General features: G+C 38.8%; 2 protein-coding genes across 10 annotated transcripts in view; both read left to right on the forward strand.

Moving 5' to 3' along the window:
- ANKRD44 (ankyrin repeat domain 44) overlaps positions 1–8,938 on the forward strand; it is a 143,412-nt gene extending 134,474 nt beyond the window's left edge. For 3 of the 6 annotated variants that reach the window (XM_056348474.1, XM_056348475.1, XM_056348476.1), the window contains exons 26-28: positions 1,131–1,213; positions 1,843–1,934; positions 4,136–8,938. In XM_056348474.1, coding sequence (XP_056204449.1) covers positions 1,131–1,213; positions 1,843–1,934; positions 4,136–4,401 — 441 coding nt within the window. In that variant the 3' untranslated portion in view covers positions 4,402–8,938. Of the gene's footprint in view, positions 1–1,130; positions 1,214–1,842; positions 1,935–2,214; positions 2,316–4,135 lie in introns of all 6 variants that reach the window. The other 3 variants (XM_056348477.1, XM_056348478.1, XR_008823432.1) reach the window with 2 other exon arrangements.
- A 322-nt stretch (positions 8,939–9,260) lies between these two features.
- PGAP1 (post-GPI attachment to proteins inositol deacylase 1) overlaps positions 9,261–24,053 on the forward strand; it is a 39,858-nt gene continuing 25,065 nt past the window's right edge. Inside the window, exons 1-8 of one of the 4 annotated variants that reach the window (XM_056348481.1) lie at positions 9,261–9,894; positions 14,254–14,407; positions 17,819–17,994; positions 18,638–18,809; positions 19,867–20,027; positions 21,617–21,669; positions 21,845–21,911; positions 23,347–23,452. In XM_056348481.1, the coding sequence (XP_056204456.1) occupies positions 9,769–9,894; positions 14,254–14,407; positions 17,819–17,994; positions 18,638–18,809; positions 19,867–20,027; positions 21,617–21,669; positions 21,845–21,911; positions 23,347–23,452 (1,015 nt within the window). In that variant the 5' untranslated portion in view covers positions 9,261–9,768. Of the gene's footprint in view, positions 9,895–14,253; positions 14,408–17,818; positions 17,995–18,637; positions 18,810–19,866; positions 20,028–21,616; positions 21,670–21,844; positions 21,912–23,346; positions 23,453–24,053 lie in introns of those variants that run through there. The other 3 variants (XM_056348479.1, XM_056348482.1, XM_056348483.1) reach the window with 3 other exon arrangements.

Genomic DNA, 24,053 nt, shown 5'->3' on the forward strand with positions numbered 1-24,053 from the left:
TGCACATGTGTGTTTATGCTCCTAAATTGTTTTCTGCAATGGAAGTGTGGCGGTCAAACTTGTGGTGAGGAAGGGAACATTGTTCCAAGCTTTTTCTCAGGTCTGTTTCAAAGTTTTGTAAATTGAAAAATACGGATGCTTCTTATGACAACATAAATGTAAGGAGGTGACCTAAGAGAAGTAATGGAAAACCCTTTAAGATTTTACCAAATAATGTCACTGTAAAGTAGCTTAACATAGGTTCAGTGGCAAAGAAAAAAAAAAGGTATTTATTCTTTTTTATTAATATTATTCTCCAGTTTCTGTGGAAGAAACCCAACATTTTCCCTTACCAGAGCAGCAGTAGAACCAGAGGCATTGATTAGATTGGTGGTGGTGTCTTTTCCCACCCTTTCTTTGTCTGAATTCCAGTTGCTACTGCTGTTCCTGGCAGCAAAAATGCCCGTGGGACTGCCTCTCCTGGGCCTTTTCTTTTGCTCCTGTCCCCAGGCTGTATTCCTGGGTGACAGTATTACTCCAGTTTCTGCCGACGCATGAGCCTGGCTGAGCTCTCAAGGCCCTGCAGGCAGCTGTTCACCTGCTGGGGCTGTGGGCTCAGCACCTGCGACTTGCTGTGCTGAAACAGTGTCAGAAATAAGGCCTGGGTCTGTGTTACTGCCAAAGCTTCATGGGTAGAGCTCTCACACTGAAGGGGTTTTGTAGTAGCTCTTTAATAATTCAGAAAGGCCATTTAAAGACCCAGAAAGTATAGTATTCGTTCCTGACATTAAGCCATCTCTTTCTATGTTGCTATGAGGCTCTAATGAATAATCCATTGAGCGCTTTCTCAAGAGAAATAGTTGTCTTCTCTGAAAGGTGAGGACGTGAATTCATATATAATGAATGGAGGGCTGAAAGACAGATGAATGCCTAAATTTCTAAATGTGCTAAAGCATCCTACCGGTGGTGGTTCATAAATGGTATTTCAAGGCTCCTACTGTTCACTTACTACACATCCTTACAGAACATGCCACTCCGTTAATATTTCAAATTGAGTTACTCCATTTCATTTTTAGATGTAACATTTATTTTGCTGCAATTTCAAACTCCTCAGCAAATTAACACTATTTGTTTTTCTCCCTCAATGACAGGGTCATGAAAAATGTGCCTTGTTAATACTTGACAAGATACAAGAACAGAGCCTTATCAATGCAAAAAATAATGCATTGCAGACGTAAGTATAGCCTGCTCCTCTTAAGTTCAGTTGAATTACCAGAAAATTCCAATTTAGCATTTTAAATTCATGTCTTGGATACTTTTATAGAACAAAAAAGTTAATTTCTGGGGGTTTTGAGTGCTTGCCCTTGAAGAGGTTTATATTGTATTTTCACTTTTAATTTTGATTTCTTTGATGCCAATTTTATCCATGGTCTGGTGGAAAAATTATATGAGGTCATTTATTTGAAGACCGTATCAAAATGTCTATTAATCATGTGAATGCCTAAGTATACATCTGGCATTTCCTAGCTCTTTGAGCTTCACCTTAAGTCTAAATAATTTATTTTCCTTTTAAATGTCAGTTGTGTGCTGCAAACAGTGGAAATAGGATAGCTTTTTAAAGAAAGCCTTTAGAGTGGGAAGTACTAAGTGATCTTTGTGTATGTAAAGGTAATTATATTTGTCTTGCACATTTTTTATGGGTGTGGATCATGACAATTATTTTAAAGGCTGTAATATAATGTAATGTCTACAATATAATTGTAACAATCCAAAGAAGGAAAACATTTTTTCAGATGTTTGGTATGCATTAAGCATTTCCCAACTTTTTTTGAAAGTCTGAATTTAGTTGGTGTATTTTTGTAGACCTCTCCATATTGCTGCACGAAATGGCTTAAAGATGGTGGTTGAAGAGTTGCTAGCCAAAGGGGCATGCGTCCTAGCAGTAGATGAAAATGGTGAGTAAAATAATATGCTTTGACAATCTTCAGTAGGACCCAACAGGTAATTTTACAACAGACCGAAGCAATAGACTTAAAAGCTGGTGATAGATATCATCGGTGCTTTTATCCTTTCAAGAACAGTGAGCTGTGTGAGTACCTATTAAAAAAAAAGAAAGAAAGATACTATTTATTTTTCTTTAGTATAAAAATGTATTCTAAACATCACAGCAGTCCCTTTTACTGTTCATTTTGCATGTACTGTCAACAGCTAGTCTTTTTTAATGCTTGAGTGCAGTGGTAACTTGAATTTCCTAAACATGCAAGTGGCACCGGATAATTCTGAAGCCTTGCAGAAGATTTAAGGATTATGCATTCAATCAGCGCATGTTTTAATGGGTAGGAAGAAAACCATCAACATATGTTTGATTGTGTCCTAGTTCATTCTGAGATCAAAGCTTGTGCTTACCATTTGCCTGACCTAATCCAAGATGCAAGTAAATTACTGTTGCCTCGTAAAATACATGATTAGTTAATAAATCTGATAATTTTGTTTCAGATCTCAATGGAGTCCTTCCCTAAACATTATAAAGCCCGTAGAGGGCTGTGCTTCTATAATTAATGTTTTCAAAACTGTCTTCCTGAAATAAGCTGGTCTTTCTTACAATACTGACTTCATGGCATTAATGTAACAATTCGGTACCTCCCTCTTCCCATATCCGTAAAGTAACAATAATTATACTCACCCATCATAGCAAGACATTTGAGATCTATGGATGAAAAGAACTGAGTGGTGAGTATTTGCTGTTACCCAGATGCTACCTAGATATACTTGCATGAATGAGTTCCACTGAAGTCATCTGGCCCCAGCCTCATTTTAGAGATAGGGGACAGAAAAATGAACCCGACTAACTTCTAACCACAGTTTTTATCATTAAAATTGTACATACAGATCCAGCTAATTTGCATGTATGTCACTAATGAAAATTAGGTTTGAATTTTATACACATTTAATTTTTGGGGGGAAAAACTGCATATGCAGTTTAAAAGAGAGAAGTGTAAGTACAATCTTAGCTTAAGTACAGCTCTAAAGAATATTCGTGCTTGGAACTCAGTGGAAGAGGAAACTCCATTGAGGGTATGCGTTCACTGCAGTCAGTGCTTAAGCGTGGGTAGCTTGCTACAAAACCGTACTCACGTTTGTCCGCCAGCCTCACCTGCGCTGCAGGCGTTCCCGGCTTGCTTGAGGCAGTAGGGTGTCGGTAGTGCTCATGGCTGCAGGTTACTCTTGCTGCAGCACTTAACATTTAGCCGTCTGGAAAAAAATCTCTTGGCTCCTAGCATACAGGAGGATTTGTTGGAAAGTGCTGCAGGGCTACACAGCAGCCTGCAAAATGTGTCGATAGCAAGTGTAATCGGCGTACCGGTTTCCAAGGTGTGTATACGTGAAGAGCTGCTGTAGGGGCAGCGCTTGGGCCGGAGCCAAGTTAAACTGCAGCGAAGACAAACTTGTACTAGCTCCCCAGTTCTTTGTTTTACTGACATCTGTACAATATTAACTTTGTATTTAAAGTGTATGCCATGCTTTCTGAATACAGTCGTTATTCTTCTAACATAACATAAATTTGAGTAACTAAACATCCACGTAGTCGTACCTGCTATACATGTACCACATGCACAGGTCTAATTCTTTTCCCTTATAATTTAATTGCTAAATAAACTGCTTTCTGAGTTGAGTAGGTACTCAACGGGTCAGTCTTTAAAATCATTTGCTTTTTACTTCAAAACATTTTTAAACTAATATCTTCCACGTTCTTATGAAAGTCATTGCTCTCAGAATGAGACTCGTTGATGCGCACAGAAACTGAAGCCAGTTTCTGCCCCTGTTGCTGTACTCCGTGTCCTGTACTCATTGTACCGTCTGTGCTGTAGACCCACGTTTAGCCAGAGCTTTTATTCATATCGTGAAGTCTGTTTGCTGCCTGATTTTACAAACATAGTGCTTGTTGTGGTCACAGTGATTTAAATGCTCCATATAGTTTGTATTCTCCTGGCATGTCTAATTTAAAATTAGTAACATACCCCTGTTGCCTGGCATGCTCGTAACTGAACATACATCTCCCGCTTACGACGTCACCTAGAGATGTATATGAGGAATGCTCAGTGCCATTCTCAGTACCCTTAGTACTAACCATTGCCTTGTCTGCATTTGTGCCCAGGTCATACGCCAGCCCTGGCTTGCGCTCCTAACAAAGACGTGGCTGACTGCCTGGCACTCATTTTGGCTACCATGATGCCTTTTTCTCCCTCCAGTTCAATGACGGCTTTCAACTTCGTTTGTTTTAAAAAAGACAATTTGGGCAGGACACATCTCTGCGATGGCTCCAGTATGGGTAGCATTAACTCTTACAATAAGCCCTTGAGTAATAACGTAGGAACAGAGGATGGGTACAATGAAAATGATTCGGATTCTGAAACATTTTGACTTTTTGGTATTCAGAAACTTCTTTTCATTATTATTTCATGTCAGCTTTATTTTTGTCTTTTTAAACAGCTTAAATCCCACAGCTATGTTCTTAACTATTATTCTTGACAAGTAGGTATTGAAAGATTTGTAGAGTTGCCGAAAATCGAGCCTTTAAACAACAAAGTTAGAGGGGTTTACTGGAACATATTCCCATTAATGTTCTGCAGCTTTTCAGCTCTCTGATGTTTTCTTCAGGCCCTAAGTGCCCCTGTGGAAAGTCTCTACCTCTTATTTTAAGTAGAAGAAGAGAAAATGCCTTTTTTCTTTTTGACAGCACAAATAAACAGGGAACTGTTTGTAAAAAGTTCCTAAATGTTTTAGCTGTACCTTTAGCACACAAACATATTCCCAGTGTAGCCTTCGTAGATTTGAGCATCACCCCTTTCCTGTTTGTCTGTTTCCTGCTTCCGGGGCTCTGATAATTAGATGATTTTTTTCTTTTTTTTACACAAACCAAAGGTAAAGTTGTAAATCTTAAAACTGCCTGTATTACTTTTCTGCAGGAAATGAAACCTTTCACATTCTGTGTGTATTAAGCACTTAAACGTACAGAAGGCACTTTTTACAGTTCTTAGTTGCAGCACACAGTTAGAAAAATATACTTACTAACTCTTAAGGCCAAATTCTACTTGTCTCACCATATTTTCCTGAACCACTTGTGTAAAATGAGTATCACTTGGCCCTTACTTTTTTTTTTTTTTCCAATTCAGCACAAACATGTACAGTTTATTTGCACTACAGAATTAGGGTCATTAGATGTTTCTGTCACCTGAGCCATTAATGATGAATCTAGCACCAGGAAAAAAAAAAGGGGTGGGGTGGGGTAGGGTGGGGAGGGAGGAAATCAGGTGTAGACAAAGGTGTATGTAAGAGTTTATAATGACTTGCCATCTTAAATGGATTGTTTTTTTCCTCTTCTATGCTGAAATAATTTATTTTTACTGTAAACAGTATCAAGTTTTAAAATACTTTTGCCAGTGTTTGGATTAACAGAGCAAAGGTAAAGCAATGAAAGCAGAACACCAAAAGTTGAAATACCAAACACCAGAAAACATAGCAGTGTGATCAGAGATACATGCTAAAAAAGCCTGTTGTCACCAGCTTTTAAAGCAATGTCAACTTTGTGAATATGTTTACTCCTTCTGCCAAAGTTTCTAGGTCAAATGGACCACGACCCTCGCCTGCAACAGATATACAAAAGGAAGAATGACACTTTCTAAACAAAACCAAACAAAAATATAAACAAAAAGTTATCATGAACTAACCAGCTGTACCAAGAGGACCAAAATGCTTCAGTAGTTAAATGGAAGACTTTGCTACTTTTATTTTTTTCTTCAAATGTGAGTGACATAATGAAGTAGTTTTTCTAAACCATAAAAATATAAACTTTTGAGGTAATGAGTAGTCTCGAGCGAATTTTACATTTTATGACGCAGGTTTCAAGTTGACATTTGTAACTGATGATGTATTGACCACAGTTTTGTTTTTTTTCCAGACTAAAGAATATGTTCATATACCTTTAATGTAAATGTGTTTATATTTATTTGAAATGAAACAAATGCCCAGGAAAAATAACTATGGCTTGTTCTCCTAGTTAGCATTTGTGTGTACTATTTGGCATGATGTGAAATGAAATGTGAATCTAGGCAAGAGTGATGGCCTGAGTAGAGAAAGGAAGGGCTGATGCACTTTGGGAGAGTGCCCACCTTCTTGTACAGAACGCAAAGATTAAGTCCACAGGCTATGGTGGTAAAAAGCAGAAAGCAAAACACCTTCCCTCATGTAAGTGCATAAGAAAGGGCTGCAGCCCCTGTGCAGCCACAGTAAAGAGGGGAGAAGGTCGTACAGCACAGGGTCAAGGTGTGCGGGTTCCTGTGGTTCACGCTCAGGCTGCCTGCAGGCCTGCATCTGTGCTGTGCGGGGAGGATGAGATGAGCTTCTCCTCAGTGCACGCTTTGGGCAGGGTAAATGAAAAGTAAGGATTTTTATTTTAGTTGCAGTTTTTAGCTGTGTTCCACTGTATTGTTAAAAATCTGTTGGCAGATTCCAGTTCTTTAATTAAGAAAATATTTATGTATCAAGTTTATTTTGCCTTGCTAAAATGAAATATTTTTTTCCTTGAGCGTTAACAGATTTCCAAAGTTTTTTTAAAAAAATAATAATCACAAGGGAGAGTCTCTGTAAAAGTGAACGTTTCTTTTCCCTCAGCTCTGTATTTCTGCAGTAGAATGACAGAGCACCTGAAACCCTGGTTTTCTCCTCAGAAATAGCACAGAACAACGTTTTTATGATTGAATTTTCTTAACGTTTTTGCTTTTAAGGGTTGCAGAATAGCAATAACCACCTTACTTTAAGCACTGAAAATAAGAGAGATCACTTGTTGAAAGTTTTCAGTGGCGTCTGTTCAGAAATGAATAGAAATCCAAAATTTTTCTTTGTTTTATGTTGAATTATGTCATTGAAAACAAATAAACAAATGGGAAGGAGCTGCCACCTGTCTAACAGCAGGATCATCCTTTTGGTGTTATTTTAACCAGAGATGTAGGCAGGCTCCTTGGCAGTATTACTTTTAAGTTTCACCCCGAAACAAAGAAAGTTACGCTATCCTATGTGAAGCTGCTTTCATTAGGAGAAAACCAGTCCTCTCCACAAAGAGGATGCTGTATTATTTTAAGCAGCTATTAAAAAAAAAAATAAAAAAATCAGTATTTTCACTTGCTAACACAGAGTTACTGAAAATTCTTCTGTATATTTGCAATACCTTGTAACTCTGGAAATCGTGTAGTGCAGTAACTGCTGCCTCTTACATAGGTGGTTACTGAATTACTTTGATCCTGCTTTTGATTCTAGGAACCAAATCCAAACTTCATCGATTAAACTTTTCTGTAAACTAACAATGATGTAAATATGCAATGTTCCAAAAAAATCATAGAAACATATGATTTGTTGGTGTCTTAAGGGCATTGTGAAAGTCACGTTTGGAGTGTGCTGTATTTAGGAGGAAAACTGTCATGAGCAAGACACTTGGAAGTACTCGGTATTGGCCTATCCCACATCTCACATGAATTACCAGAATCCCTTTTCCTTTTTTTTGTATGCTAGTACATTAATCTGCAATATAGTTTATCACATGTAGAAAACAAATTTGAAATTTAGGGCAGGTATTTAAGCATGGGAATAATTTTACTCTTGTAAATAATCACCTTGCCTTTCTGCGGACTCTTTGCGAGAGTAGAGTTAATCGTATATAGTTGTTGCACTTAACCCTGGATCCTGCAATTTACCGTGGCCGACTTCTGTGTCTGCACCAAGCAGAGGGTGTTCAGGAGGGGCAGCTGTATGCCCAAGTGCGTTAGCAGGATCGGTTCATCCCGTATTTTAACCACAGTGGCAGGTGGAATCCATAGCAGGATGGGGTCCCAAGTCTCTCTCATAAATACTGAGTTACAACCTCCAGACTGCCTGAAATTGCTGTGAAATAGCTCAGGGGATTTCTGTTCATCGCTACTAAAAGGGCACCATAATGTGTTTGGTACTTTTACGCAGTAAACAACTGCCAGATTATTGAATTAGAACAAACACATGAAATGAATTGTTTATCCATTGTACTGTTGAGAAACTTGGTTATGTATCTTGAGGATGATTTTAAAAAAAATAATTGTGATTTTTATTCTTAGTCATGTAAGAAATATTAGAGTGCCTTTTTATATTTGTGTATTATGGAAATGTTTTGTGAAACCGTCTTTTTTCCCTTTTTTTTTTTTCCTTTGAGTGTTACAAAAGCAATATATTACCAGTAAATTTTCATTTCAGACCTTCCTTGAATGTATAAAGTGTTTCTTCTTTTCATATGTCTACCTGCATTGAAATGAAAATTAATATGCTAAATTTCTATAGGAATAATGTATAATTTTTGCAGTGCTGAAAATGCTTTCTTATCACACAAAAAGTAAACCTTAGGTCAGTGTTATAGGAAAGGGCGTTTTAAACTAGTGACAATCCGAGTGTGTGTATAAAATGTAATTTTATGCGTTTCTTATGCAGTGATCTACATATTAAAGCCAATATCTTATGTTTTGTAGGTTTTGTCTTATATTTTATGCTTTAGCATGTGCAATATATCTTTACAAACCATGGTGATACGAATCTGGTGCCAGTGTTATATTTTGCATAACATTTGTAATAAACAATATAAAAATATTGTTTGATGGTTTCAGTGGGGTTTTGTCGATATTGTTTTGGTTTTGTAAATTGCAGTTTAAGGACTTGGGTAAATGTCTCATATGAAATGAGACAAAAAAAAAAAAGAAAAAAAAGACTTAATTCAGTGAATGACTTGGAATTCAACCTGAATCTTCTCAAGCACAGTTTAGTAATTTTTTCAACTACTGAATGCTGTATTAATGTAATGAAGAATCCTAACTGTAAACTACAATTGCAATGCATTCAGATGGTTATTTTTACAAATAAAAATGGTACAAATACTGTTGGAAAACTGAGTAAATTTTGTTTCTTTTAAAGGAGGGGTAAAGGCTTCTGAAGTATTTAGCAGTGAAGACCATGAAAATGCAACTATATGTATTTCTGCTTTGTACTTCCCTCATATGTAATTACCCCTTGTCTTAGCTGATGATAGTATCACTTCCTCTGTCGATCAAAAAAAAAAAAAAGATGTTTTTTATGTCAGTTATTAAATATTTTACTATTATTTTTCGCTGATGATCAGCAGCGTGCGTGCCGCGCACCGGGCCGCATAGCAATAAAAGATGGGAAGTTGTTAAAAGTTATTAATTAAAGGAAACAAACAACCCCCCCCCAAAAGACCCACTGTCAACAGCGGCTTTTACGTGCTGAGTGCTTAGAAACCTTAAGGCCGTTTTGATGACACCGCTGGCGGGCCGGGAGCCGGGCGAGCGCCGGAGCCCGCGCATTCACCTCAGCGGCCCGGCTCCTGCCCGCCCGCCGAGGGGCCGAGCGCCGGCGCCCCTCCTGCGGCTGAGCAGGCGCACCGCCGCGACGACGAGCTGACCTCCCTCTCATGGCAGCGCCGGCAAGCTGCCGGCCGGAGGGAGCCTGCCGGTTGCCCCCTGACCTCCCCGCAATGGCTCCCGCGACATGGCGGCCGTCCCTCCCTCAGCCTAGCCTTGCCAATATGGCGGCCGCCCTCCCGCCGCTGCCGGCGGCGGCCAGGTGGTGCCGCCCGCCCCGCCCCGCCCCCGGGCGGTGGCGCCGCCCGCCCCGCCGTGCCTGTGTGCGCCGAGAGGCAGCGGGGGACGGGCGGCTCCGCGCTGCGCTGCGCTCCGCACCTGGGCGCGGCGGGGTGCCATGGTGGCGGCGCTTTTCTGCGGGGCGCTGGCGGCGCTGGTGCTGCTCGGGGTGCGGGACGTGCTGTTCCTCTACGAGGAGAACCGGTGCAGCATGACCTACATGTACGAGTACCCCGAGTACCTGGTGAGTGCGGCGCGCCGAGGGAGCGGGCGGCGCTGTAACAGGTGGGAGAGCCCGCCGCTGAGGGAGCGGCCGCGGCCGCCAGCCGCTTCCTGAGGCGCAGCCCTGCGGCGGCTCCACGCCGGCGGCCCGGCCCGGCCCGGCGCGGCTCTCCTCCGACGGCCCGGCTGCCCTCGGCCCCGCTACCGGGGAGGGCAGGCAGCCCCGGCCGCGCTCAGCCGCGGAGAACTGCCACACAGGTGGTCCCGGCCGCTCCCCGAACTTGTGAGGTAGCTAACTTGCTGAGGTGGCCTCTGCGTAACAGCAAGCTGGAAACGGGGTAAAAATAGCTGTGGTCGATCTGAGGGGTCTGTGCACGTGGGAAAACGCGCTGCTTTGGCTGCATCACGTAGGCGTGCGCCTTGGGTGGCTGCGGAAGGGAGAAGCTGGCTACCTGCGAAGTGATGAGGGGTTTGGCACTGCCACCTGTGCGAAGGGACAACGAACAGTAAAGCTTCCCATTCTCTGACAGGTAAATGCCTGTTGTAGTACTGGGAAAACCTGTCAAAAGCTCACCCGAGCTGTTGCGGAGGAAGAGGCCAGGCCAGGTTCTCTGACAGCACCGTGAGTGCCCGGGAGCTTGAGCCTTGTGCTTGGTCCTTTTTCAGAGTGCGAAGCAACTGCTGTGTCCAAAAAAGTGAACAGCTGAGATTCAAACACCAGTGTATTTCTTGCACTGGTGAACCCGCAGCGCAAGGGCCTCCCTGTGAGCTCTTGTAGGTGGCACAGCCGCAGCCGTCGGCATAGCCTGTGGGTCTCTCTGAAGTCCCTCCTTTGCTAACGAAGCCTCTCGGAAACTGCTTGATCAGTTGATCTTGGAATACCTTGGATCAGTTTGAGAGAGAGGACTGCTGATGGAACTGTCATTTTCCAGGCACAGTATTACGGCTTAAGAGCAGGAGGATGTACATATGTGAGTGCATGTAGGTTCGCTGGTAATGCCGCAGTTGTGGGAAATCAATTTCTCTTTTTAATAGTTGTGCTTACTACGGGATTTTCTGTCCTATTGAAAGCATCCCAAAGCATGATTTGTTGTCTCCTAAACATCAGTTTAGCATCATCTGGGATATAATTTATGTTAGAAAAAATGTGAAGTATTCTAAATAATACTGTGTTCTGAAGTAGGTTGCAAACTGGTTCACGCAGTAAAGAAGATCTTAAACCTTAGTACCTAAACTGGTAATGAAGCAGAAAGTTAATTTTTGGATCTATTAACCTTCATTTGCTAACATTGACATGGTTATATTAGCCTACAAAAGAGAGCCTTGGTGTAGTTACAAGTGTTGTTTTGTCAGTGCTGTAGAACAAAATCGTTTAAGCAGTTCCAAATACTATGCGCTAATTTTTCAGATCACCTAGCAGCCAAAACCTACTTCATCTTCAATCTGAAGCCAGCCAACAGAAAGTTACTAGCAAAATCTGTCTAATGTTATTGGTAGTTGCTTGAAATTCTTATCTGCCCCCACACATCTTTTGTATTTACTGGTTACGTCGCGGCTTAAATTCTAAGCGTCTTCAGGTACTCGTTGTGGCAGTAGGAGATGTGAGGCTTAAGGGTAAGCGGTAGTTCCACACAGGAGATGCAGGTTGGGGCTGGCAGCACTCCCTCTCGTCCATCTCTGCTGATGAATAGTCACTTTTACTGTGTGGAAAGCAGTACTTCTGGGGTGAGAGAAATTATTAATTTGTCTGCTTTTGCTAAGGCATTATACTCTTCAAGTACCTCTTTATTGTTGAGAGGCTGCTTGTTTAATTTTTAATGTCTTTGTAATGATGACATTGGTACGAGAATCACAAGGTAGGAATTTCGGGTCCTCCCAGGTTGGGTGTCATGTTACAAACAAATAATGATTTGAGCAATTAAACATGAGAAGTTTAATTTCTTTTGTGTCTGACAGGGTGGGTTAGCTCACAGTCAAGTTAATGCTAAGGAATGGAATTGGTTTGCTTTTTTTTTTCTTTTTTTGCACTTAATCATCTTTGGTGGGGTTTTTTGGCATGTATTGCAGAATTGCACTATTTGAATTTTACCTAGCCTTGTCCTGTTCAGCTGTGCTTCATAAGGGATTCACAAGTTAGTAATAATGAGAACTTTTTCATAAGCCTCATTTCTTTGGGAACCAGGGTGAAAAATGAAGCCTGTTTGACATTGTAAAAAGTTAATATAGCTCACTACAACCAATTATGTAAGCAGTGTCTTGGGAATTCATAATTTAAATACACTGTCATGGAATGTGAACATCTGTTTTCCTTTCGAGTTAAGCATTGCTGTTTTGTTATAATGTTTGAGCGTTGTGATTGACTGAATAAACCCAGTATTTTGGTAGTACAGTTCTTATGGATTGTGTAGTTTTTTGCTTTCAACATGGACCCAAAGAAGGGCAGCTTGTTAATTTTATGTTCTGTAAAAGTGTTTGCAAGAATAGTGAACCAGGAAGATACCATGGAAGGACAGCTGATGTGGTCCATCAGGAGGTTATATAAACATATCTTGGTGGCATTCTTAGTTTAGTAATGGACACTGATTAATTTAACATTTTTTCACAAATTTTTGAAAAAACCTTTGAAAAAGGAGCAGTAGAAAGGGACAGTTAGGTCAGTGAAGTTAGGAAGGTGAGATGTTGGAGAAAAGGGAAGGAACATGGAAACAATGATCTGAAGACATAAGGCCTGAACAAAGCTTAACTGTTCTTTTGTTCACAGTGAAGGAATTGGAACACACTCTGTCTGCCTCTAGTATGTGTATTTTGTTATAATATATAATATTATAAAAATATAATACCTATTTATACATATTATATAAAATACATTTTAAATCTATTTATCAAGCATCATAAGAAGAGGTTGCCAATAACCAATATGGCAATTTGAAGGCAAAGGGAGAAAGGAAATACTCCTTGGGCAAGTGTGTTTTGGCAGGAAATTAAAGCTAAATTGCCTTTACTCTAGATTGGTTTGAGAGAAACAACTGAAATATCCAAAACAACGATGCTTTGATTTGAGAAAGCAATTAAGAGCGATTTTAGAGAAGATTTCTGATGCAAACCTGAGTTTAGTTTTGATCGTATTGTGTAAAATGAAGTGTTTCCTTAAAATATAAACTACACCTTAATAATTTTATTTTTTTATTATCTTATTTATCTCTGAATTGTCATAAAATAAGCAATCAAATGTTAGAACAAGTGTATTCACATTCATAGAAATTTTAAAAATTTCTGTCTTAGAAACTCAAAATTATAAACCAGCCAGCCTCCATGTAGAAGCTAATTAAACGTTTTCATACTTACAGTCTATTTAGTTTAAACCAGTGGCATATGGCTCTCAGAGTCATCACTTACTGGTCTAAGACTTAACCATCACCTAGCCCTCAGGTTCAAAGCGATTTTGGTTCTTTCCTCTTTGGGAATTCATAATCCTATGATTATGTTATGTGATAGGTGAGGTGGTCAGTTGTTTGCTTCTTTGTTTTAGTACAAGAAATAGGGCCTTCTTTAAGACGACAGTTGACTGTGTAAATTGGATCCTGAGTTGTTACAAAACCAGGTGGTTCATCACTAGGCCACAAAACCAACTCTAAAAACAGCAAGAAAAAAGTATCATGGGTTTATTTTTTCTGATGAGCCATATTAAGGTGGTTACTACTATTGTTTAAATTCCCATTGCAGTTTTCAACTCTGTAAAAATCACCTAAGAGAACTCGCGTTGCATCTGTAACTTACCCTGACATGATAGTTGTCATCTGACAGTCACCTACGTAACTGTGTTCTTGAGATTTAGCTTTGGCATCAGGTGCGGTAGCACATCCTTGTTCCGAGTTAAATGGTATTGGAAAGGATTCCAGAGCTGTTAAGGAGCATTTGGAATAATTAGGATCACTCAGGTGCCCCAGTTTCTGGTCTCAAATTCTCGTGACCTGGGAGAAGTGGGTTGGGCTGTACCTTTTCCTTTTCCTTTTTCCTCCTCTGTAGTGTAAGTCTGGATTTAGTTGATGAATGTGCAACTTTAAAAGATACATAGTTGCACTCAGTTGCAGTTTGTTTCAAAGCCAGTTAATAGCTGTTTCAAGTAAGTGTAGCCACTAAGTGTGCATGGTAATACCTACTTAAACAAAATACTTGATACTTTATTTTTAATTATTTTTTTAAGCAAACCCCCATTTTTCACTCTGTAGTCATAATTTTTTATTCTGTAGACATAATTATATGACTGTAACTTAATAGGTAAAACATAAGCCAGATCATTTAAACGACTGGATAGCCACTGTATCTTCTTGTTTGCAACAGTATAAGCAAGGTATTTGTTTTCTTTTAAACTTTTCAACAGAAAATAAAATTACCCAAGAAAATAGCCAGACGATACCCAGCATATGAGCTCTATCTCTATGGAGAAGGGAACTATGCCGAAGAAAACAAAAATCTCCTATTGACAGGAATTCCAGTTCTCTTTCTTCCTGGGAATGCTGGCAGTTACAAACAAGGTAAGCATTTAGTTAAGTTACAGGGGTGTTACAAACAGCTCTTGTGTTTATACTTCAGCTGGTGGCAAGAAGTTTTCTGTTTGAAATAGTATCAACAAGAGTCACAATGACTGACAATATTATGGTGTAGATATCCTTGTAAGTCCATGGTTAATTTCAAGCAGTCAAAATACATTCTTTTTGTTTGAAATCTGTTGAACAGTTCAGCTATAATATTTTTCTGGAGTGAGACTTTAACTTTTGATAGCCAGAAACAGTACAGTTTAGGCCGTACTATGGCAGCACTGCACCCTTGCTGTATTTTTGATTGCAAACATCTAGTTGGTTTTGATTTGAACAACGTTTAGTGCAGTTATGCCAAATAACACGAGACCTGAATTTGATTAGAAGAAACTGCACAAGCTACCATCTGTGAAGTAATTACGTGCTATAGAAATAAGCATCATCTTATGGCTTGCCCTGTAGCTTCATTAATTCCTACTTTTTCATGTAGTGGTCTTTTTCCCTTAAGGTCATCTTCCCACTTGACACATAGCCTGCTTTGTTTTCCAGGTTATTCCCTCTGAAACTTCTAGGCTCCAAATGAAAATAAGTAATGGTTTTAAAGCGTTATTATTTTTCATTGTAAATACTGAAGTTAGTAGTTTGATGAACATGAGGTATTATGTTTAAGTGTTTATGCAAGTATCTGGTATTCCTTCCAGGCTGGGTTTGTCAGGCAGTGATTTTTGCTCTCTAAAATGTGCTTGAAACAGTAATACTCCATGATGTGAACAAAATTGATTTGTATGCACGGGGAAAACCACCGCAGTCTAAACCCTGATGTCTCACTGTGATAATTTTTCCTTATCTTTTTACTAAACTTGATGATTAAATTATCTCGGAGAACCTTTACAAAGTTGTTTTCTTTGAGGACATACTTATTTAGCTTATAACAAAGTAAAATATTTTACCAACTCATGCTTCCAGAAAACCCCTACAGATTTTCAGGCTCAATAGCATCCAAAAAAGATTACCAACACAATGATTATGAGAGATGCCATATGGACTTTTGTAATTGTGCAAATCTGTGAATTCATGCTCTGTCTAAAACAATGGCAGTACGTTGTTATGTGGGAAATAAAATGATACCTTCAGGGCATGTTAGGAATCAAAAGGGAGTATCTGAAGAAAAACTTAAACTAAGTGAGTAGAAGTACTACCTGCTGTGGATATGATGTGCTGCTTAAGATCAGTAAAAATTTAAATATTTATTTGAGAAATTGATTTAGGGAAACTGGCAATAAGTAATATGTGCCTTTCTCAAAATCTTTGTGAAAATGTTCAGCCTTAATCAGTGGCTCAGAATAGTTTTTGGTTTGTTGTGGAATTTATGGAAATTCATATTGTGTTCAGAATTTACTGTGGGATAACACACTTTCGTTCTGATACCTAGATGAACAGAGAAGGTGTTGCTATGGTTATTTTCATACTTGTTTAAAATAAATCCATATTTGCTGAGCAAGGAAGACAGAAGTTCTGTTGCTGCCTTTGCTGGGCTTGTTATTTTCATAGAATCATTTCGGCTGGAAAGGACCTATAAGTTCATTGAATCCAGCCATCAACCTAAAACTTGCCAAGCCCACCACTAAACCATGGCTGTAAGCACCACATCTATGTATTGTTTAAATGCCTCCAGGGATGGTGACTGCACCACTTCCCTGTCAGGGCAGCCTGTTACAGTGCTTGACAACCATTTCAGTGAAGAATTTTTTTTTCCCTAGTATCCAGTCTAAAACTCTCCTGACTTGAGTCCATTTCTTGGAAGAAAAGACTGACACCCACTGCACTACAACTTCCTTTCAGGAGATTTTGATGTGTTAGAAACACTATTGAAACATGTTAATTCATCAGCTTTCGTGGGCATGAAAATGAACCTTTTAAAATGTACAAAATTCAGACTTTGAGTAAAGGATGTACTGGTGTAGTTGTTGGAAATGAACCCGAGACTGGGAGAATTGAGAGCCTGAGTTCAACTTGGGTGTCTGTCACATGCTTGTCTTGTGATCTTTGGCAATGTTCTTGTTCTCTTTACCATGACCTCCAAGATGTAAAGTTGTGATAAGATACTTGATCTTTTGAGTACTGTTTAGGTCTTTTCAAACCATTATGAATGTGTTCTTACCACTTACTAGCTTTAGATAGAATTGGTGAAATTAGATTTACAGTTTTCATCATGGTGATAATACCTGCTTGGGTGTTCGAACATATAAAGTATTTCATAAATGTTATTTTCCTATTTTACAAACTTCACTGAAAACTGCTTGGTGTGTTAATTTCTGTCACATACTTGTCCGGAAGGAGAATTCTGCAGGCTGCAGATCTCACACTGTTGCACTCTGGAAGAATCTTGCTCCGATGTGCTGGATTTGGGCAGACCTTTCTGGTGACCATTAGTTGTTTTATATACTCGCTTTTGGGACTTTGCCTTTTATTTTCTTTTTCTCCTGCCATGCTTTTCCATTTGCAGCCATTGCTGTTCCTATCCTGCCATGTCTCCATGGAAACTCAGGGACAATTCTGCACTCGGAAGGCTGTAATAAGTAGCAGCCGAGGTTAGATGGAGAAGAGAGGTCAGAAGCGAGACCGTGTAAATACAAGATTTTCTCCCTCAAGGTTTCAGGTGGAAAAGTGTCTTTTAGGGTTTGGTATTTGGTTTATATACATATCTTGGTGGTATTTGGGAATGTTGTTTGAGAGTTGATGATCTTTAAAGGAATTTTAGGAAAGCCTAGCAGTAGCAATGCCTCTGGAGTTGAAGTCATTTTGCCGCCTTGTCCTGGTGGCAGTAAGAAGGTGCAAATGAGCTGAGGAAAGCAGCCCTCAGACGGAGGAACATAATCCTTGATCTTGTATAAGTTTGTTTCTGACATAAAATATCTCTGTAGTCAGCAGTAAGCTAGGTCGTGTGGTTAACTGCTGTTAAGTATAGCATGCAGCTCTTGGTAACTTGTTCCAAACTTCCTTTTCATTTAATCAGATTTGTACTTTTGCACATTGTTCTGAAAGCTCTTGTTGTTATATGTTTACTAATAATTTTTTTTCAGAGGGATTTTTAGAAAAATAGGAAACAATTATTTCTTTTCTCATTTTGCAATTCAGTTCTGACAGTGACTGGCTGATACTTTTGATGTAATTATATTTTCAAATCTGTTTTTGTAAAACAACTGTGATTGCATATTAGAAAAGAGGTTATTTGCTTTTGGACGTCTTTTTCCTCTGTTTCTTACTTTTATGAATTACTTTAGATGAGTAATGGATTGAAGATAACATTTTTTTCTTAATAGATTATATATTTATGTGTTTGCCTACTAATGATGGTGTGAAGCAGTGACTATTAGACTGTTCTAACTATTGTGGTTTCTTTTGTAGTGCGTTCTCTTGGCTCCATTGCACTTAGAAAAGCGGAAGACGTTGACTTCAAATATCATTTTAATTTCTTCAGCATCAACTTCAATGAGGAGTTGGTTGCATTGTATGGTGGTAGTCTACAACGACAGACCAAGTTTGTGCATGAATGCATAAAAGTAATTCTGAAGTTGTACAGGGTAAGTAGTGACGTATGCTGAATAATGTACTTGCATTTGGGAATGGAATTCTGGGCTGCCTTTTTTGCTGAAAAACTGAAGAGTGATGAATAAGGGAGGGAGATTTTATAATGTGTGGAGATAACTGAATGTGATAATAGTGCAATAGAGAATTGCTGCTCTTTAATAGGTTTTTAATGCTTGTGACAATCCCAGAGCTTTGGTTACGTTCTATATTGTGTTTCTAAGTAAATATTTTCATGCACAATGTAGGCTTTTTTGTAGTAAACATGTAAACTTTCCCTAGCTTATTAAAATATTAATATAACATCACCTTACATCCAGTTTTCTCTAGGAAAGCACTCTGATATCCTATGTCCCTAGGAGTCTCAGAAATTAAAATAAGCTTAGGTTTCCTATGCTTACACAGACTATATAATATTTCTTTTTGAGCTGGAAACTCCATGCTAAGCACGTTTTTCGAGATTACAAAATGAATGTAAATTTAGTTGCTAACATATCAAATTGATACTAGTTAATATTATCCTTGAAAGGACATTAAGTTAATTATTTTTTTGGGGGGAAATAAAGTACAGCTGATAACCATAGTTCAATGTCAAATCTATTTTGGATGTGTCTGATTACTTTTCGCTCTTTGCTTAAGGGTCGAGAATTCGCACCAACCAGTGTTGCAATAGTAGGTCATTCCATGGGTGGTCTTATTGCAAGAGCATTGCTTACTCTGAAGAATTTTAAGCCTGAGCTGATAAACCTCCTCATTACACAAGCCACACCTCATGTTGCACCTGTAATGCCTTTAGATAAATACCTTACTGGTAAGTATTACAGGTTATGTAATTACGTCGTATTTCTTTATTGATCCTCTCAAGCATTAATAAGTGAGATTCTTGCAAATCGAAAGCAAAAATGTGCTGGTTTGTCTACTGTAATTAATCTATTCCTTTGTTACTTAGGTGGTTGTTAGAGAGCTCTATGGTACCAAGAGTAGTTCAAGTGTCATATAAAATGGATTGTTTGGACTCGAGCTTCTGTGCAGGGCCTGGAGCTCTCAGTAATTTGTGATTTTTATTAAGTTGCAGAGCATGTTACTAAACTTGTAAGCTCTCCAGTGAATGACATTTTTCTTTTTTAAAACTTGACCTCTTTAATAGATTTATTTATCACATGAATTGGCTAAATAGTGTTATTTCTGTGGATGTTGCTAGATTTAATGTTTGTCATGCCCAAAGGCTGGGGCAGTGAGAATATGGAATGTAGATACAAAATTATATTTTATACAATCTATTTACACAAAAGGTAGATCATATTTTATGCTCACCTAAATAACTGTGGCATAAAAAATAAATTATAATCATTATGCATGTACTGTATGTGTTTTTGAAAAGCTAGATTTGACTGTGGTGATGAAATACATGTGCTCGGCGATAGTTGTGTAGATATTGAGGGAATTGGTGAAGGAGAGGGAATAGACAGTTATTTTTCATTATTCTCTGTGGCATCTGAGAGGAGCGGGTTATCTTTAGCTGCTGAATTTCATTTATTGTGCTTGTGTTAATTCTACTTTCTACAATTGATTGCACTGCAATGCTTCTTCTTTGTTGAAAGTTTCTGGACCATGGCTGTCCTTCAAATATATCTATGGTTTGCTATTTTAACAATGTATATGCTCAGCTCTTATCTGTCTTTCTCAACTGCTGCTTCCTTGGGGTTAAAACAGTAATTTTCATTCCTTATATGAATCAAAAGTGATAACCAGAGCTTGAATGCCTCTTGGGCCCCTTACAGAAACTTTCAATTAAATGTTTCTATAGCTTTTTTGTATATAAAATAGACTTATGCAGAAATTGTGATTGATTATAATCTATTTTATAGATTTTTATACAGCTGTAAACAATCATTGGATTCTAAAGGCCCAAGATTTAAGAAATTTAACTACCCTTTCTGTGGCGGGAGGATTCAGAGATTACCAAGTTCGTTCAGGACTGGCTTTTCTACCAAGATCGAGTCAACATGACAGTGCCTTATCCGTTGTGGTAAAAAAGCAAACTGTTTTTAGGTTTTGCATGGAGCTATGTTAGATAGCTATTTATGTAATGCATGGATTGGTGTCTAATTATAGTCTGTATGTGCAGCATAGTATAACTGAATATGAAAATACTACATAGTGCATGGTTATAAAATCATAACTAGTTGATGTAGTATAAACAAGCATCTTCTGGAGGAGTATGTGTTGGGGTTGGTTTGAATCATCTGCCACTTGGTACTGTTTCTTGTCACCACCTTCTTGCACCTTTTCAGTTCCAGAACCCAGGTTTTATTTTCCTGTGTTTTTGCAAGAGATGTGTATGTGGAGACTGACAGATGCGCACTATAGGTCTAGACTGCTCATTCAATTACAAAAAGGGAGCTCTGGCTTGGAGCCTTCTTTTTGTATGTATTGTTTTTCAAAGAATTTAAGGTATAGAAAGGATGCAGTAGACTGTCAAGTCCAGTATTCTGCTTTTGCAGGCATCTGTCTCCTTCCAAAATTAATCAAGAGGCATCATAAAGTAGTTAGGTTTGTCATCCATCCCCCTGCCATCAACCTGTTCTGTACATGGAAGAAGCTGGAAAACACTTCCCAGTAGGGAGAACATTTGTAATTTCCAGCTTTAAATGCATTTGTTCTGTCATCAACTTGAAATGTTATCTGAAATAGTTGTCATTCCCTTGGTGTTTACCTTCCTGTGTGTTGTACAGAAAGCTGTCTATAAATAGTCTCAGCTCTGATTCTGCTAGGCTAAGAAGATTAACTCCACATTCCCTTTGTCCTAGTAACCGTTCTCTGCATCTGTTCCACTTTCATTTCTCTTGAGTGTTGGTGACCAGAATTTTGCATGAAATCTCCTGTGCAGGGGTACCAGTTCTTTTTAATGGGTTTGGGGGGTTTTTTTGGGTTTTTGATTTGTGGGTTTGGTGGGGCGGAGGGTTTGTTTTGTTTTGGAGATTGTGGTGGTGGTGTTCTGGTTTGGTTTGGGTTTTTTCTTCCCAACTGTAATGCATTAATAGTTCATAGCTTGAATCAAGTTAAGTTGTTCAACTAGGTGATAAGCTCCATTTATGGGAGGTGGTTTTGGTATTAGTCCCTAAAATGCAGTACGTGCCATACACTTACATGGATAGCTTCAGGCTGTCCAGTTTTTTCTGCGTGGTGTTCCGATGCATCTTTATGTTGAGGTTGCCCTTGATTTTTCAGCAGCAGCTTTTGTTGGCATGCTTCTATTCTTGTGTGCCAGGATCACTTGTTAAAGTAGTAAGATTAGTCATAGAAGCAGTTTTTGAAGAAATTTTTGGTAAGTTTCCTCCACGCCATTATTTGCCCGTTTGCCATTAGTCTCTGCTATCTAACATAATAACTTGGTCATTTTGTTTTACAAGGCCTATTTTATAAGTGCTTCAGCACTTGTAAGGTCTTAGACTGACGAAGTCATTCTGTTGCACCCTAGTCCCCTGAAACTCCTAAGAAAAATGCTGCTGCTCTTAATTGCACAAATATGTTTAAATAAGGAGGGGAAAGGCTAGCTTAGAATTTTAAAATGTTTGCATACTAAGAAAATCTAATTTTTTTTCCTTCTTCAAACAGAGCTCAGCTGTGCCAAGAGCTTGGGCCTCAACAGACCATCTCTCCATAGTGTGGTAAGCTCATGGAACAACGGTTAATTGACTGACCGTGCATCCCTCTATTCTCTACTGTTATCATATTATGTAATAATTTAACTTCAGGATAATATTATTATGATGTCTTTTCTGACTACTGTTATTCCCCTGGATATTTCCTTTCTATATTTATTTTTACTTACTCTGTGTTTAGGTGCAAAGAATTGATCCTGGCTACCATTAGAGCTTTTTTTGATCTCATAGATGAAAATACAAGGCAGGTTTGTATATGTGATCTCCAGTATATTTCCCCATCGCACTTTCTTCTTCCCCCAGAGCACTTGATCAGGAAAAAACCCACCCTATTATACAGAAAACTCTTTCTGATTATTTTTAAGTCATGCTGAGAAAATTGTTGCCGTTTTGTACCAGGCACTGAAAAATCCTGTGGCTTTGTGGTGTTTGACCAACATGTCAGAAATAATTAGGTGTTAACTCAGTTTTTATTATTGACTGCTTGATGCTTTATAGCTGAGGTATGGACTGAACTTTTCTTCCATAATGTTGCAGGTTTAGTTGACCTTGCACCAGGAAGAACAAGTGTTGCTAGCTGTGTAGCTTTGAACATTCCCTCTCACTGTGTGTTCGAGTGACCTTCTCTGACTAGTATATAAAGGGCAAAAACCTCCAATACTTCAAATCAGACATAATACTTATCAAACTTCCCAATGTTGTGTTGTTATAGTGGCCAGCACGTATTTCTGGTGTTCTTTTGCAAATAGCACTTACAAAAATAGAATGTTAGTAAAATACAAGCATATTTGTTTACCTCTAGCTGCCATTATTTATTGCTTGTCTAAATAAATATCCTGCATCTTACTTTTTGAAAACTATTGGAGAAATCTTCCATTGTACACTGTTCCCTTTCTGAAATGTTTCAGCAATAAACATGAATTGGAATTAAGGTCCAAGAGGCTGAAAATAAGTAAGAGCAAAGCCCCAGCCACAGAAAAGGAAGGCTTTCAGGTGTTCTTTTTGAGGCTGTTTGGGGCAGGCTTCTTTAGTTTCTTAGATATACTTACTTTAACGTGTGTTTGAGAAAGACAAAAAGGGGCTACGGTTGTTCAGGAGTTGACTGACAATGCGCAGGAGCATAAAACTTTACAGAAGTCAGTTGTAATGGCCATAATTTTGAAAAGCTGAGTAGACAAACATTAGTAATGTGATTTCGAAAAAAAAAAACCAAAAAACCAACCAAACAAAAATGTAACTCTGCAGCTGTTTGGATGCTCAAAATACTAAGATGAGATGTGGTAGGCTGGATTTGTGATCTCAGGCTAGTAAATATGCCATAGTTTAGGAAGAATTCTGACATTTATAAGTGTGTTATTTCAGGAAGAATGCATGTGTATGTATAAAGAAAGCTTAATAGAGTGGTTTCCTTGTGTTAAGAGTGGGCAAGGATGTAACACTCCTAAAAGTTTTAGCTATGCTTTATAATGTGTAGACTTCCTGTACTGCAGTGGTTGACTATCGATGGTGCTTTATTTGTTCAGATTATTAAATTTAGAATAGAAAGTATACCATGTCTTCTAACAATCTCTCCTGCCTCTCATCCCCAAAACTGTATTGCTAGCTATGATCATGTGATGATTGTAAATCACACAAATCAGTAAAATTAAATTTGACAGTGTGCTCTTCTTTTTTTTTTTTTAGATAACTGAGGATCCGAAGAAGAGAATGTCTGTACTGAATCACCACTTTGTGAGACACCCTGCAAAGATATTTGAGGAAAATCCTGAAGCTTTTACAGAACTCACGGGTGTGCAGCACTTTTCTTTTGATCAGAATTCAATGATACTCATTTGTTACTACTTAAATCTTCTCACTAACAAACTTCTGGAATACATTTGGTCCTTCTTCAGACATTGCTGAAATGATCTACTTATTACAGACCTAAACTATCAGCTTTCATGAGGTTTCAGTACTAAATAGGTTAAAAGGCGTAGGAGGAAAAAACCTGTCACTTTGCATGTCTTAGAGTCTGCGGGGTGAGCAGGAGCTGTATTTACACCAGGGTGTCCAGTAGAAAATGTCAGAAACTGGGCATAGCTGGATGTCAAAAGTACAGTCTAATCTACACTTACATCCCATGCTTGCAAGAAGGATAGTATGGGTATTGTAGAGCCACTGTGTTAGTTTTGTGCTACTCATAGAAATCCTGAATTTTCAGATCTGCTTCATCAGTGACTGCCTCTTTTTTTCATGACATGGCAGGGTAAAATGGAGTGCACACTAATGGTTTCCTTGTAAATGCCGAGAAATTATGACTGTGTGGAGCCTTGGGAACTAAACAGAACTTTTGTAGGGCACAGCTGTATTCCTAGCTTTGCTGAGGTGGGCTGAACCATTTCATAAAAAAC

This window comes from Falco biarmicus, chromosome 8 (genome assembly GCF_023638135.1).
Source record: "Falco biarmicus isolate bFalBia1 chromosome 8, bFalBia1.pri, whole genome shotgun sequence".
NCBI lineage: Eukaryota > Metazoa > Chordata > Aves > Falconiformes > Falconidae > Falco > Falco biarmicus.